Source organism: Gordionus sp. m RMFG-2023, chromosome 1, assembly GCF_954871325.1.
Source record: "Gordionus sp. m RMFG-2023 chromosome 1, tfGorSpeb1-WG-v2, whole genome shotgun sequence".
Taxonomy (NCBI): Eukaryota; Metazoa; Nematomorpha; class Gordioida; order Chordodea; family Parachordodidae; genus Gordionus; species Gordionus sp. m RMFG-2023.
Genome location: NC_088775.1, coordinates 83872556 through 83890551, shown reverse-complemented (window position 1 = coordinate 83890551; position 17996 = coordinate 83872556). Strand labels below are relative to the sequence as shown.

At 27.7% G+C, this 17996-nt stretch overlaps 1 protein-coding gene across 1 annotated transcript; it reads right to left on the bottom strand.

Moving 5' to 3' along the window:
- Positions 1-1634: 1634 nt before the first annotated feature.
- Positions 1635-16937, bottom strand: LOC135922588 (secretory carrier-associated membrane protein 5-like). Its single transcript, XM_065456993.1, has 9 exons — positions 16785-16937; positions 16641-16739; positions 12405-12629; positions 11114-11183; positions 5533-5661; positions 5146-5302; positions 4046-4147; positions 3494-3611; positions 1635-3135 (listed from the first exon to the last, which is right to left on the bottom strand). Exons 1-9 carry the CDS (start codon positions 16839-16841, stop codon positions 2962-2964), a joined length of 1131 nt encoding a protein of 376 aa, XP_065313065.1. The 5' UTR covers positions 16842-16937; the 3' UTR covers positions 1635-2961.
- Positions 16938-17996: the final 1059 nt, after the last annotated feature.

Genomic DNA, 17996 nt, shown 5'->3' with positions numbered 1-17996 from the left:
ATAAGGATGTTCTGTTATTTATACCTATCAAAAACAACGAATCTCGCAATGACTAGTTGCGTCGCAGTTAGAATTCAAGAATTGGTTACCAACATCAAGCAATTTTGCACATATACGTGATTTTGTGGTACGAATACATTTAAAGGATACACCTGTAACATGATCGTTTCAAATAGGGTAAATTTCCCCCTATTAAAGAAATTGAAATAGAATTAAACCGACTAGTAACTGCGGAAATTATCGAAAAGATTGATTCGAATACAACTATGGCATAGTCGTTAACTTTAATGCACAAGTGTAATGATGATATTCAATTTTCGCTGATTCTAAAGTTACGCCCAATCTGTTGAGATCATCATGTTATTTCTATCTTAGATAATTTGTTAAAGAAAATTTAATGATAAATTTACCATGACAGATCTCAAGGATACGTATTTACAGATGCAAGTATTAAAGTCTCAGGAGTTTCTAACGATATTGACTCATATGGAGTATTTTCGTTATCGATGAATGTCTTTTGGATTGACAAGCCAGCTGTTAAAAGATTGTAAAATTAGCGGGGCATACTTAGATAATGTGATTATTTCTGGTTAAAATAATAAAGAGCACATAAAAAAATTGTGAATTGTGTTAGAAAGCAGATGGTTGGTCTTAAGACGAAATTGAAGAAAGTTTGATTTTTACAAAGATCCATATCATTTAGAGGATTATTGACAAATCCTGCACACATCCTAATCTAGAAAAAGTTAAGGTTAACAGGAATGTACCACCAAGGTATTTATATTGAAGTTTTAACATGATTTTTTTTTGTTAAACGATTTATATATAAGCAGAGAAAAACGGGATTATAGACGTACAAAATGTAATATTTAAAGTTTTAAAATAATTATTTTTTTGTATTTTATATATGTAACTTTATTTTATCTCGTATTTACATGATTCAAAATACGTATTTACATGATTCAAAATACGTATTTACATGATTCAAAATAAAAGGATCAACCAATAAATTAGCTATTAACCCCGATTTTCTTCGATGAATTATCATGAACGTATTGTTCAAAATCTATATAGTATAGTAGCGATATTGTATTAACTAGCCGGAAAGTACCGGTAGACAAAAGAACAAGATTCCTTTAAGGAAGTTAAAAAATTATTGTCATTCAAGGAAACGTTAATTCTTTATATCTAACTATTAAGCAAACCTGAAGATTTTGGTTATAGATGCCATAAAGGTTAGGACATCTTTAAACGAAATCTCGAGGTTTAGGCAATATTTTTTTCTGGCTAAAATATAGTTAGCCTTTTTTAAAAATCAGCTCAAATTGAGCCGTTTAACAACAATAAATACATTATTTAATTATACAAAACTATCTTATTCAATATTTTTCAAAAGATTATAAGATTTGGAAGAAATCATGAAAGATATTGTATCGCAAATTCGAAAAGTAAAGTATCGACTAAGAATTTTACGAAATATATAAGATTAGTGAAGCGAAACCAAAGTTATATGCATTTAAGATTTTGGCTTATAAAATTTGATGCGTACAACATTTTTTATTATAACTTTATTTTACTTTAGAACATAAGTGAATAAATAAAATGACTCCTTTAATATTAAAATATATTTATACAATAAAGTAAAATAATTCAAAGTCTTTTTAATAAAGCTTTTTGATGTTATAATCAATGTGGGGGAAAAAAATTATTGTTCAGAGAAGAAAATCAATATATTATGTGTTATACGTGAAATTAATAAGAATGTTTTTTAGAAAAAATTAAAATTTACAAGCTCCAAAAATAAATATAAAATATGTTATTTTAAAAAAATAATCTGGTTTATTTAACGTTTTTCTTAAAAAAAACTAATTATTTATTACAGAATAATTCATATAAAGTGTCCAACAATAAATAATAATCAATATATATTTTTTAAAAGAAGGTAACCAAAAATATTACAATATTTATCACTATAAAAAACAAATATCGTGGGAGGGACAGGGAATGATTAAATTATATAATTAACACACCAAATCTTAAGCCGGGTACAAACTGAACGAAATTCAAGAAAATTTTACGGCGAAATAATTTTTAGGTTGTTATTGTCAACAGCTGCTCTTAGCTTGTGGTTGGTTAGCTTTAAAAGCTTATATTTTAAAAATAAATCTTTTAGGGGCTAATAAGGAGCTGGCAACGACATAAAACCATGTGACGCTATAAATAATTCCTTTTTATTTAAAAAACAATAGAATAGAAATATGTTAAATCATGCGACTGTGACACCAATTATTTTAAGGTTAATGATACGATACTACCTAAACTGATGATTCGTTGATTTAAATATGTATAAATATAAATCGCTGGTCATATGCCATTTTGGTTTTCCTGTAAAAAATATCAGAGTTCCAGATGGTGTATAAAATAAATTTATACAAGAAACCGAAATGGCGTGCCACCTGCTGATTTCTATTCAACGATGCTTCGTGATACATTTTTACTGATCTAATCGTCAATCCTAGGTAAGCATCATGCCATAAATTTAAATTTAATCAAAAATATATAATCGAAATAATCCTAATAAATTTTTAATAAATTATGTAGTTATCAATATATCTAAGTTTCGTCAACTTCGCCCACATATATATATAAAAAAAAGAATAATCGTTTACAAATTATTTCTGGAATTTTGTGAAAGAATAATATTAATTAACATATTAATTCAATCTACAAAAATTTTTAGGCATCAGATGAACACATCGCCCCTGGCTCATATAAAAGTTTAGGGGGGGATTATAACCGTAAATTAAAAACATATTAGGAAAAAGAATCAGTTTGGCTAATAAATTTGTTTACTAAAAATTATGATGGTATTTCTATTTAAAGCTATTCACGCGTACCACAAAAAAAAAGAATGATAAATAGTCTTTCCATTCAAAAAAATAATAAAGTGGTTGATGTATTTCAATATCTAGCGGCGGTTCCGTAGCTAGAATCGCCACCTGAAGGTTGCTGCATTGCGGAAGTCGCCATGTTCCAACCAGCTTGCCTAACCGTGGGATTGGAAATAAAACCGGAAGTGAATTCCTGTTGAGCTTTCGCAAAACTAGCGCCGGTACTCCTGTATAAGCGATGAACCTTTTAGGGGAGATATTAAATAAAATATTTATTATATAATAGCATTTTACCTGTGAAATTCTCCTTAATTAAAGTTTTGGTTTTTTTTTAAAATCATCGACAGAAGAAAATATATAAAATGGCGAGTGCACACGCTCTTTTTTTTAAAAGGTTAAACAAAAATTAGCATATTATATAGTACATATAAGTTTTTAAGATTATTATCGTTTGTCTCATTTAAAGGAAGTCAACTTTATAATATTAATCTATTTTTCCTAAATTATTTTATGAAAAAAATTAATCTTCTCTCCCTTTTTTTCCATCTTTTCTATAATATAAATATTAATTTTTAAAAAAATAATTGCGGGCCAATACATACCCTGATGAGGAGTATAAATCCTAGGGTAGCTATGGCTGTAAAACCGGAGGCGACCAAAAACATGAAGGTAGCTGCAGCTTTGTCGTGCCTCATATGGCCCATAGAATTAACCCAACCACTAATATATTTTTTTTTTCAAAAAATAAATAATAAAATCTCCGGTCATCAAATTTCGTATATTTTTTAGATCCCCACCCATATTTTTTTATTTGCATATTAACAGCACTTTCCCCCTTAGTTCTCTTTTAGAGTCTACATCAGACATATTTTTTTCGGCTCTGGCTTGATCCAAGAAAATAAAAATTTTTAGCTGATCCAACCATTTTTTTCCCTAAAGAGCATAGTCCAATCCGATTTCTTAAAAAGTCTGAGTTTAATCTAACGCAAAAAAAAATGATATATAAAAAAACAGAAAAATTATATATGTCCGCTCAAATTTAAATTTCAAAATTTAAGCCCGAAATTCTAAAAAAATGTCTGTTCTGATTTTTCTTTGTTTAAATCTACGACGCACTTTAAAATTTTATAAAAGAAAAATATATATAAACTAACCATGTTCCAAAGTTGTCTATCCCTATAGCTTGTATTACGTTGATGCAAAATTGACAGAAAAACACGAAAAAAAAGAGGAAGAAATTGAATGAACTGTCGCTCCTGGCAAATAAAAATAAAATTTTTTAAATATTAATAATATTTTAAAAAAATTTAACTATAAAAATAGATTAAAAGAAGGGTATAAAATAAATATTAATAAATAAGGATGATTATGATATAAATTCTAGGTATTATCGGTCAGTTATTAGTACACCCAATGTTGCAAAATCGACTTATTTCCCGCGCATGATGTATTAATTTTAAAAGGGGGATTTAAATTTACAAGGTTAAATCTTTGATCAAAAGTGCAATGCAAACGTTAAATAAAAAATATGCTAAAATGGTGATTATGATTTGCAAATTAGATACAGATAGAGGGTATAAAGAACCCATCTTACCACTTCAATTTTTTTTTAATATTATATAAAATTTAAGTTTGATTCTAATGTACCGAAAATTTGCCAATGTTAGTAAAAACTTGACAATGCCGTTTTAAAATAGGTTCAAATATATAAAATGGTAGATCGATTAAATACAACGGGGGAATTATTCGTAAAATATGAAATTTTTTATATATCACCATCCGTACAAATAAAGAAGTAAGTTGATTTTAGATATACTATAAATGAATATCATATGATTGATTATTACTTACCTACAATCCAAGTTATTTTGAGTCAGTTACAGCTGGAATTAAACGATGAATTAAAAAAATTAGCCTTAAACTATTTGACCTTTCGCCATTAACCCTTTAGAGCTCGTAGTTACCTACCATATTTAAAAGAGCCCACGATTCATTGTTAAATGACTTACACGGAATATGATATTATATAGATTATATTATTGTTGGCAGAAATAATCATACCGAGTAATGATTTAAACCTACTTAGGGTGCTAATGAAATTAAACTACGAGAAATGAGTCTTTATCAAAGAAATGGAATATTTAGAATTATTCATATAGCCATTCACCATCCGCCTAAAATCTTATGAAAATTCATGGATACTCTATAACACTAGCCCTCAATAAGTATAATTTTATTTATTTATTATTTAAACCTGAAAGCCTTATAGGCGGGTCGGAACCAACACAAAAAGGAGCAGGGGGTAAACATAATGAGCCAAAGTATGGAAAGGCCGAACAAAGTCACACTTCCGCCCGTTATGAAAGAAGCCAGGCTAGCTAGCATGTTTAGGACTATAGTAAGAACGTATCCTAATATTATTTTTTTTAAATAGTATAGTTTTATCATTATAATTGGGAGAATAAATTTCTATTAGGATATTTAGATAAAACGATATTTTTTAACACTTGTGGAAGATAAAAGTTATAGACATGACGTCACTGATTCAGATGAGAATATTCCGATGTAGTACTATTAACATTAGATCATTAGCATAATGAAGTGGGGTATTAATATGTTATATGGCAAATATTTTTTTTACCTAGCCAAACATAATACAGGGTTTTGACGATCTTTTGAAATTCGAGGGGTATTTCTACTTCGATATCCTGATAGAAGCAAGGTTGAATAGGTATAAATTTGGGGAGAGGTGGCCAATTATTTAGTCGATCTAAAAATAAAGGAAAAAGAATATAATAAACTTTCGCAAATCTTGTTCCCTTTTTCCTCACATTTTCTTAGGTCCCTCTAACTATTTTATTTACATAATCTTAAATATATGTGGCAGTTTTTTTCTTTGGAATAACCACTTATCCGCAATCCTAGTCCATCAATTTTGAATCATAGAAATGTTTAAATTTCATTAGCATTTACTAGAATATTACAGTTCCCGGACATGTAAAGTAGCTTAGAGGTCTACAATAAACCTGTTTCGGGGAGGTAAAAGATCTTAATTGGGCAGGTTAGTGGACATGCGAATTTGTAATATTTTTCTGGCGAAACGAGCAAGAATTCTATTTATTAAAAATCTTTTTCTTTTCATTCCATAATATTGCATATTTTATAGGTTTAAGTAAAAAAAAATACATTAAAATAAAATAAATATAGAGCAAATCAATAATTTTTAAAACATAGGGCGGGTGGGTGTAAAAAAACCATGGGAAGATAAGCGGGTTAAAAAATTTTAAGAACAATTGGTGGGCGGGAGTTCGGGTAAGATCCGACTATTGCAGACCTCTAGCTATACTACGAATCTTCGCCGTGAACTTTTATGTGTTTATATATTTTTAAATTATCTAAATATAAACTAATTTGAGCTTAACACCTACTTGGGGAATATTTATTCCAGAAAAATGGGATCTTTTTCAAAGCGGTTTTTGGGTAATGTTACCAGCAATCTTTTTTTTATTTCCAAACAAAGGATAGTAACTTGTCAACTTAATTTTTTTTTTATAATGTAATATTTTTTTTTTAAAAAAAACAATCCAGATCCCCATTTTTTTAATCGGAAATAGAAAACAAACTGGTTTGGCTATAATAACGATTAAATTGGCGTCTTGAAATGGGGTTCGGGAGTTTTTTTTAAAAATATAATATTATATAAAATAAATTATCAGACAAGTTATGTTAGGAAGTAAAAAAAATATTGCTTGTAACATTAACCAAAAACCGCTAAAAACGTTCTGTCTGGAAATGGCCTTAAAAGTAAATTAAGATTCTGAATCATAATATAACGAATATTAGAGATCTGCAAAGTTAGGCCCGGCCCGTACGGGCTTCGGGCCGGTCTCGGTTCTAATTATATTTAAAATAATCGAGTTCGGGCCGGGTCGGCCCTAATATTTTAAATAAAATTCGGGCCGGGTCGGGTCGGACCTTGGAATTTTTTTAAAATACATCTTAATTTATCAATTTTATATTGAATTTTTTATGTAAAATAAAAATATTTGATTTTATTTATTGAAACTAAACGACATATAACATATGTCTTTTATTTTGAGTAATTATAAAAATTAATTTCTATATTTAAACAAATTCGAGCCGGGCCAAGTCAGTAAATTTTTTTTAAAAAAATTTCGGGTTCGGGCCGGCAAACTTTTTTAAAAAAATTTCGGGCCGGGCCGGGCTTGAAAAATTAGGCCCGATGCAGATCACCGAATATATTAATCATTCCAAATCGTTTTTGTAAGGTTAGATTTCTCCCCCCATCTCAAGTAGTTTGATTCAGGCTTACTATAGTCAACACTCCTCTTAATCACTTCTTTTTTTTTGAAAGTCTTAATATTTAATCTACTAAAATTTTATAGGTTCCGCTTCATATAAATTCTAAAAAGAGAAGGCGGGGGGGGGGGGGGGGTTACCTTAGTAATTATTAAACCTTTTAAATAATATATACAAATAGTACAAATGAATTATTCTTAAAACAAAATTTTAAAACTATAAACAGTTGTTAGTAATAATTCTGGGATAAATATACCCATTTATAAGCCTTAGACATCTATTTATAAAGACCTGAAGTTTCTTAGTTTGTGTTTTATTTATGTCCCAAGTGTCACCACCATATAATAAAATGGGTATAATTATAGAATTAAACATTTGAAGTCTACTCTTTACAGATATTTCTCTGGCGTTCCATAGTTTAAAATATTTATAAAAAACGAATTTGGCATGCTTTAACCTCATTTCAACCTCATATTTTATGACCTGTCATTTATATGTAACTTCCCGAAAACTCTAAACCCACTCGTCTTTGATGACTATAGAACTATTGCACTTACCTCTATGGCATCTAAAGTTTTTATGGTGTTAATAAAAAATAGTTCTTTCTTCCACTAGACACCTACTATCCAACAATATCTGTGCGTACAGACCGGGGCGGAATATCTTGCAACCAATTCTTGCATTAAAAGTTACTTTACAAAAATGTTATAGGTACAAACTACCACTTCTGTTTATCTTTGTAGATTTCCGAAAAGCTTTCGACAGTATTAAACACGAAGTATTATGGAAAATTCTGGCTGATAGTGGGATTGACCTATTATAAAAATCCTTAGAAATCATTACTGTTCTCTTTTTTCTTCTTTTAAAATCGATAACGTTCAATCTACTTCCTTCAGAATACGTAAAGGCGTTAAACAAGGATGTGTCTTGTCACCAATCCTATTTAATATAATCATGAATAAAATCATCGCCGACACTTTAGGGGCTTTTAATTTACTCAATCTATCCTCTAGGGATGATCTTTCCCTGAAACATCGCATAATCTCTTATGCTGACGATATAGTTATCACTACCAAATCATTAGAAGAATCTTGCGACATTTTGAATATACTAAAGCCATATAGTGAGAAAACTGGATTAACTATTAATCTAAGTAAAACCGTTTGCCTTCCCCGTGGGCAGATGTCGACCCAAATCGTTCCTTTGATTTGTTAGGATTAAAATTAGTACATGAATTCAAATATCTGGGAATAAATCTAGATAATAAGGGCCACATAAAAAATGAGGTTGAAATGAGGTTAAAGCATGCCAAATTCGTTTTTTATAAATATTTTAAACTATGGAACGCCAGAGAAATATCTGTAAAGAGTAGACTTCAAATGTTTAATTCTATAATTATACCCATTTTATTATATGGTGGTGACACTTGGGACATAAATAAAACACAAACTAAGAAACTTCATGTCTTTATAAATAGATGTCTAAGGATATAAATGGGTATATTTATCCCAGAATTATTACCAACAACTGTTTATGGAGACTCTCGAGACATGCTCCTGTTTCAGTTACACTAAAGAGGCGAATTCAACTTTTTGCACACATAATTAGGAACCAAGAAGACAACTTAGCATATGATGCTCTTAGTTGGCTTCCATCCTATAAGAATAAAAGATACTGCAGCTACAGATCCTATTGGTTAAATAAAACTATTTCAGATATATTGCATCTAAATATCAGCTTAACACAATTTGTCCACATAAACAATAACAAAAACTCTATTAACAAACTTCTCAAATTAAAAACTAACTTCCTTCTGGAACATTAATTATTAATTCGTATCATCTTTGGACATTCATATGACATTCCTTTTTTAGCGTATCATCTTTGGACATTCCTATGACATTCCTTTTTTTTTAGAAATGACGTCCTCAATATTTAGCTTATTTATTACATTACGTTCAGATGGTTTTAATTCTATACTTTTTATGTAAGTCTTAATTTTATCTTTTTTGTTAATGGACATAATTTATTTTATTCTTTTTGACCAAACCTTTATACTCTATACCTAGTCCATACTCCCTCTCCATTAATGTCTAATATAAATATGTACATTTTTAATCACTTTTTGGTTTTAGTCCTTTTCCTATTTTGTTTTTAATACAAGATACAATTTAATTTTCAATACAAAATTAAAGATAAGTAGTAAATTTAAATAGTGACATACTGCTAATTGATCTTCAAGATACTTGTAAAGTATAATTTTTTTTTACAAATAATTTAAAAGTAGTTTTACAGTTCTATTTTCTTTTCAGTTTTATTTTTTCTTTTTAGTTCAGGATACTGTATAAGGTAATATTTAAAATATGTTAAGTATTAAATGTGTACATTTTCTATTTTACTTTTGGTTTTAGTCTTGTTCTATTTTATTTTTAATACAAGATACAATTTAATTTAATACTAAATTAAAGATAAAATGTAGTAAATTTAATAGTGACGCACTGCTAATTTATTTTCTAGATATTTGTAAAGTATTATTAATTAAAAGTATTTTACAAATAATTTAAAAGTAATTTTATAGCTTTATTCTTTTCTTTTTTCAGTTTTATTTTCCAGTTTAATTTTAGTTCAGGATACTGTATAATATCAATTACAAGTCATAATAAAATTTAATCTATGTATATTCTATTTCCCAGTTACTCCTAAGACTTAAATTGTAAATTGTAACATTGCCAATATGACCCTTCCATAATCAAAACTTACTTAATCGGGCATGGGCTTTTATCTGTCCCTTTTACTTCCCATGGGCGTTTAAGTGAGTGGCTTTGCCACTTATGCGCACAGGTAACTGCGGTCTGCCCAAAAATCGTGGATGGTCCTCTTAATTATTTTCCCATTTTTTATCCCAGTTTGATGGGTTTTTATAAGAGAACCAAGCGTTGCTCTGTTGTATATATATAACTTTTGCTATATGTACGACGTTTAGGGCTAGTGCGCTTAATATCACGTATCACGTAATATAAATCCCACTAGGAGGTGCTCGCTTATTTATTTATATGAATTTTTAAAAAAGAATTTTCTCAAAATAAAAATGTCCCTTACCAAAGTTATTTTATTTTTCGTTTAAACTATTTATTTATTTTTAAAGTATAACCCTGAATTCGCGTAACTGTGAATACAGGAAGAGAAGCCGCCTGGGTATTTTTATTTTTCAAAGGCAAGCGAATAGATGCGATGAATAGAATTACATCGTTATAAAATTTTAACTCATATTTGTTTGTTTTTGAAAAAAATATTCCGCGATACGTCCCACATCGCTTTAGGGATCGCCTACTATAATCGAGGCCTAGGGCCATATCAGAAGCGTTATAACGTTTAAATATCCTTCAAAAAAATTGAATATTTTAAAGCGTTTGCATATTAAAAATTTCTTTCTACTTACTAGTTCGTATTAATTCCAAATAATTTATCATTTTAAATTTAATAAATGTACTTTTTTAAAAAACTATCATGTATAATTTTCAACTATATTTATAGTTTTCCATTTTTTTTAAAAAAAAGTCTATAAAACAGCTCAATATCGCAGACGCTCTTCTCTGGTATAGACTTAGCCTAACCCTGCATTCATAGTTAGCGTAAATTGGCGGCGAAATATATATATAAATATACATAAATATAGTATATTTTGCATAAGCCGCGAATTCGTGCTAAATTATAAGTGCAGGGTAAACCCTAGTTTATATTAACGCGAATTCGCGCCCGATAATACATAAATACAGCATATATTTTATTTCGCCGTGAATTCTGGCAAACTATGAAATGAGGGGTAATATATTTAAAATTTTCATTTCGAGTTTTTTTGTTAACGTTTAAAAAATTTGTTAGAAATTATTAGTATAACATACTGGCAAATCCTTGCTGTCTTTTAAGCTCGGTTTCCTTTCGTTCTAATTCGGCAGCTTTCTTTTCGAGTTCCTATAGATGAGTTTATATAATCGAATTCCGATTTTTTCAAAAAAAAAGAAAAGGTTACTTTCGTTTTCGTTATACTCTATTAAAATAACGCGGGGCGGAATGTTTTTAACAATTAACGGCAAATTTATGGAATGGGTTTGATTTTATATGACCCTATCTAATTGAATAAACACCCTCCCCCAGAGTTATAATATATTTAACCAATTCATGAACAATAATTTCGCGTTAAATTTACTTCTCAAATAAAAAATAATGTATTATGAATAATTGCACTTAGAACATTTCTATCTTAGTGGAATGTAGCTTAGGGTAAAGGCGTATAAATCTAATAAAAAATTATATTGTATAATATTTAATCGAACAATAAATATCTTCGATTAAAACAACTATCTCATTCTGCCTGGTATAAAATGGTTGCTCGCGATACTCAACAATTTGTCCAGTTGTTTTTTTTTAAATAGGGAAGAAATATTTTGGCAATAGTTCAGATAATATCTTAAAGGACGATTGTGCGTATATCGTAAAATCATACAACCCATTTGCAGCAGAGGGTGAAAATATAATTGGTTGTTCTGAGAGGATAATGGAATATGCTCGTTCTTTGATTTAGATTAACTATTTTATGGAGGTACAGTATCAGCTGACTGACCGTAAAAACTAAATTTAAGTCCAGTTGGAAATAAGATTACTATACAATTTAAAATTTCAAGACTCGAGATATGACACACTTCTATATATTGACATTATTTTGGACCACTATCCAAAGAAACAAAATCATAAAATAGGAAACATGTTTTCCCTCTTTGACACTTAACGAGCTGGCTAACTCGACTTTTTGGGTTATATAGAATTGGCCAGTGTGACCGAAACACTAATCACTTTTCAAAATTAGAGAAAAAAAGAAAAATAATTTTATAATCCTCTAGAAAAGGTGCTGACACAGCGCTGATTTCGACATCCTTGAAATAGCAAATTATATTGAAATCATTAAAATAATATTCATGAAAACAGCATAAATATTCTTAATGTATACCATAATATTTATATTGAATTGGTTAAATATAATTTAAAAAATCGCATTTGAACCAAATAAAACCTGGTCACAAATACCCATAAAAAAGCAAATAAACTTTAGTCGCTTAAATCAAAATCTTTATAAAAATATAATTTAAAAAAATTGCGATAGATGATACAAAATATTAAAAGAGTTTAAAATTAAACCTCTTGTCTTTTCTGCAATTCCCTTTGAGTTTGCATCATTTTTTGTTGAGCCAACAGCTGATCAGTCGGAATTATGTCGGCACTGACAAGCGGCCTCGCGTTATTGCTAACGTTCACGCCGGTTAGGTTACCGCTATTGGTGCTATTAGGGTTGCCGGGTAGGCCAGGCATGGTAATGCTTGTAGAAGAGTGCGTACTGGGCTGAGATGGGAGAGTTAAACTAGGCTATTAAATAATTATTATCATATATATTTTTTTCTAATTGAGCACTTTTAACAATTTGAATAAGCAATGGTTCCCAATAGGGCCCAAAAAATGATTAATTCTACTCCAATTGTTTTATGGCGCTTTCTTCATAATTATATATAATCATATTGCCGGAATAATAAAGAATAAAAATTCCTTTTTTTCATCTAAAAACTCCGCTATTTTTTTGTTTGTAATATAGATAATTATTTATCCTCACGAATAAATAATATCAGTCAAAAAAGCGATATAATTAATTACGAGTATTTTATAACCATATTTTTAAAATACAATTTTTTGCGGTTAAAAAGATATTTCTTTAAAAAAATTATACAAAAAAGATATAAATAAAATGTTAAATCTATTTTATGTTTTATCCACATAAAATCGATTTGTTCGCTTTTAAATAAACGTTGTAAGAATGAATTTTAAATGGATTAATAAAAAAGAAGTGATATTATTGAATGAATATAATTTTTCTTCGTAAAAGGGTTTTATTAGTCAGTTTAAAAACCGAATTCGAACCCAAATCTAGCTAATCCTTATGAATCGAATCCTTAAAGTATACATTATTTTTTAAAAAATTGGGAGGGGGAGGGTCATTCCATGTTAAATCAAACACCTTGGCCAACCCACTTCAATTTCGATAAAAAATTTTAGGCATGTTATACATGTTCTGATAATATCTGAAATGAAATTATAGCTCATAGCAAATATATTACCTGAAATAATGGGAATCAAAGGTATAAAAATCATCTTTTTTTTTAAATTTTTACTGTTGTTAAATGATTAGTTTTAAATATAAAAGTGAATTAGTTCGAATATTGAATCTAATATTGATAACCAAGTCAATAATTAATAATTAAAGGGGAACATCAAAAAAAATTTTATAAATATTGGTCATCTAACGTCCAGTGGAAAATTTAAAATGAATATTTCGAAATAATTATAAGCTCCAATTTTACACATTTATTTTCCTATTATTCGTTAACTATCCTTTCTAATAACTTCCTTAAAAATTCGCGCGGCAGGGTAATTGTTTTTAAAAAAAATCGCGTATAATATTTTAAAAAAATGTATAGATTATATATTAACATCTCAATGCAATTGCAATAAAAGACCTTTTTTTAATGTTTAAAATCAAAAATTAATTTTAAAAAAAAGAAGTAATATAAATATTATGAAAAAAAAATTTATAAACATTTTTAGCCATATAAAATTAATAATAATGACAAACCTTTTATTGCATTGAAACGTTCATATATAATCAATACTTTTTTTATACATTATTAGCGATATTTTAATTTTTAAATAAATATCCATCCGCGCTATTGAAGAAATTATTAGAAAAATAGTTTTTAAAAAAAATGATAGAAAATATTGGCCAATATTTTAAAAGAGTTTCAATTTTGATGTTTACCCCATAATTATCCATTATTGACCTAGCCCTTTAAAGTCTTGCGAACTAGTTTGACATCATCAACTTGCATGTTATTTTATAACCACTAAGAACGCTTGATGATTTAATTTGACATTACAATATAAATATTTTATTTAATTTTAATTTATTAATATTCAGGCAAATTATAGGCTTTTACTTGTATTTTATTACGTTTTAACTTTTCCTCGTTTTTACGTTCCGATTTTGACCAAATTATAAACGTTCCATTTAGTTTTTATAATAAACCTTCTATTACTAATGGATTATACACATAGACTGTCAATATTTATTATGATGCTAGCATTTTTATACTTAAAAAACATTATTTTTAAATTTAGGGGACTATAGATGCCAAATGGAATAATTTTTTTTTTATAAATGCATTGTAAAAATTAAAATTATACATTTTCCATCCAAGAAATATATAAATAATTTATTTAAAAATTTTATTTTACTCATTAAAAAATTTAGATTTTAAAGGGAGGGTTAGTTCAGATATTAATATCTGATTAAATATTCCTAATTTAGTAATTAACTAAATATTTAACATCATTAAAAAGAAATCCGAAAATCCCGGCCCGGATCTAGATCTATTCTTTAAAATATCTACCGGTTGGTAGCCTACTATCGGGCCAGTACCTGGTCAGGATCCCTCAATTTATGTGTAATAAATAATATCTTTTAAAATTCTTGCAAGAAACAAGGCGCCAATATATTTTATTTGAGAATATTTTTTTTCACCATTAAAAAAATATTAATTTTTTCTATATTTAAATAAATTCGGGCTGGGCCGGGATTACTTCGGGTTGGATTGTTCAAATAAAAAAAAATTATCGGGATAGGGCCGCTTGAAAAATTAGGCCTGATACAGATCACTAATCCATATTATCTCAGGTATTTTAATTTTCTAAAGAATGAGCTAAAATTTCGTTTCATACTATATATGCCCACAAATTTTTAACGAAATTGAAATGGGTCGGTCGAAGATCTTCGATTATCTTTATCATATGTCATGGGATGATCCTGGAGGAAGAAGATGGAAAAAAATTTAAAAATCGGGCCGGACTTAAAATTATAAATTATTCTAAAATAAAATTTTCTTCTTCATTATAAAAATGAAAATTAAAATAAATTAGAATATTTTTGGGATTAGGAAAAACAAATTTTGGATTTTTAATTTTATTTAACTTTGTATAAAAAAAAGCGTTTAATAATGTATATATTTTTTAATTAAAAATCTAGGGCCAGTCTATGCCATAAAAGTAGATTCATTTAAATTTGGGTTCAAGTGGAGAGGAGAATTTTAATGCCAGATTATAGAGAATTGGGAAAAGAAGAGGAACACGATTTAAAAAATTATGTAGAACATGAGCTAGTTTTGGGACATATATTTCTGAAATTATGATAAATGAAATGGAAACTTTGTAATATTCAATAATTTCCCCTAGCAATATCTTATAAACAATTAAAATTAATATCTCATCTATGTAACTACTTAGCACAATAATATTATTATTAATTTTATATAATATAATGGATATAGTACAGTGACAATGTTTGGAAATGATCAGAAAAAAATATTTTCTAATTTAACATGCTACCAGACAGATCAAAGACTAGACTGGTTTTAAATGACCTTCGGTTCAATTCTATCTTTTTTACAGTAAATTAGAATATAATTTTTTTTCAAGCCTAAATGATAAGACAATCTAACAATTGTACTAATAATAGGAATATAAAAAGTGAGCATAATATAAATACAACTTAGATATGCTAATAGTTTAATCATTTATAAGACATGTCTTTATTTTATTTATTACCCTATATATTTTATCAATAAATTATTTTTTTATAAAACAAAAACTTGTAAGTAGATAAATTAGGCTTTAAAGGGTTTCTAATAAAGATATATATAGTATGTGTCATTTAATCAGGTTGGATATTTTTAAAATCATGTTAAAAATTTGTACAAAGCAATATAAATATTTTATTTTTAAATTTTGAATAAGTTCAGAAATCCCATAATATATTTCTCACATTTTAGAAATGTATTTATACTGTTTAAAATATCATTTTATATAATAATTTCAAACATATGTTTATTTTATCAAAAAAAAATAGTAATAATTTAAATATTAAACCCACAAAATAAATATCAAATTTCAGAAATATACATGATCCAAATTTTACTAACTATAGTGTATAATTTTTTTTTATTCAGTTAGGATTTAAATTGTATATTTAATAATAATTTATATAGTTATAAATTTTTGTGAATTAATATCTTTCATCAAAAAATTTAAAGCAGTGGTTTAAGGCATTCTTGCAACTTCTACAATGGGGGGGGGCAACATTTTTATGGTGAGCTTCTGCTCTGAACTTAAAGAAATGATGTTTATGAAATATTTGAAAGTTTTATTCTAAATATAATCATCTTAAATTTATCTAAATAATATATCAAGCTTCAGATCCTAACACTCTTTATGCTTTATAAAAAACAAATATTGGCAGGATAAATAAAAAATAAACATTTTGAATGATATTTATACTTGTGTTAGCTGAGATTTTGAATCAAATGGATTAATAAAAGTATCAAAATCATTGAAGGTAGGTTTTTTTGTTGAATTAGTATCAGCCGGTTTTGGATCCTGTATGGAATAAATTATATATATAAATTATATTATATAGCCTACTGCGAATGGATTAAGATCGGAATTTTCTCCAAATGTACTAGAATCATAGTTAGACATTATATTTTTTAATAATTATGAAAAAATAATATTATCAGGTGCGGTAATCGATTATAAAAACCATGTTGATTTTATTTAATTTTAAATGCCTAGAAAAATATATTTTCCTTGTTGGGATAATTAGTAAAATACTATAATTTTGTATGTATCCAATCCACCATCCATCTTACCTAATGTATTAAATATTATAACAAAGCTCCTAATACAGATAAGAGGAGGTATAAAATTTTGAAATTTGTGGGGGTTACATGGTGTTGAGTGGAGAGGTTATACTCTTACGTAACATACAAAGTCAATATCCTATCCATTTTTCAGAGTTGTTAAAGTAGAGAATAGCGGCTACATTTCTTCTAATTATTTAATTTGTTAGCCCGCTACTTAGCTACTTTCAAAAAATATAATGAAGGTAAGTATAAACATGAAAATTTAAATATAATATCATAATTAATTATAATTTATTATAATTTTTATTATTTATTATTTAATTTTGAAATTAAAATATATTTTCGATTTGTAATTTATATTTTCATTTGTATTATAAACCTAAATCACGTGTTAATTATTTAAAATGTCATTGCCTATGGATATCCAAATCTTTGAAAGTGATTCATACAATGATATTAATGAAATGGAAGATACCAGGGAAGGAAATGTTCTTAATGTTGTAGCTGTTGAAAAAAAGAAGAAATAAATTTAATATAATATAATATATCAAATGTCAGTTATTTTCTGACAGGGGAGTGTTTCCTTGTGGATAGGAGTGAAACAAAATGATCACATGGCTTTTTTTTTGGTAAAGAACAATAAAAAGTTTCTTTGTGTGCGGTTTGGAGTGAAGAAGACATTATATTGGATGAAGACGGGATTGATCGGGAAGATTTAATATTTTTATGAAATATAATGTTATATATGGATATGACATTCTTCTATACTTATTAGCTATAATACAAGTTTTCCATTCCCTAGATTTGAAAATTTTTTTTAAATAAATATAACAACCAAAACTGGTTTCAAATATTTCCTTAAATCAACCCAGTTATAACCTCAGGAAACACCTAAAGGTAAATTGTCATATTTACATTTTATTTATTTTATAAGACTGTTCATGCCAGGCGCGTACGCAGGAATTTGGTCTGGGGGGGGGGGGCATATTAA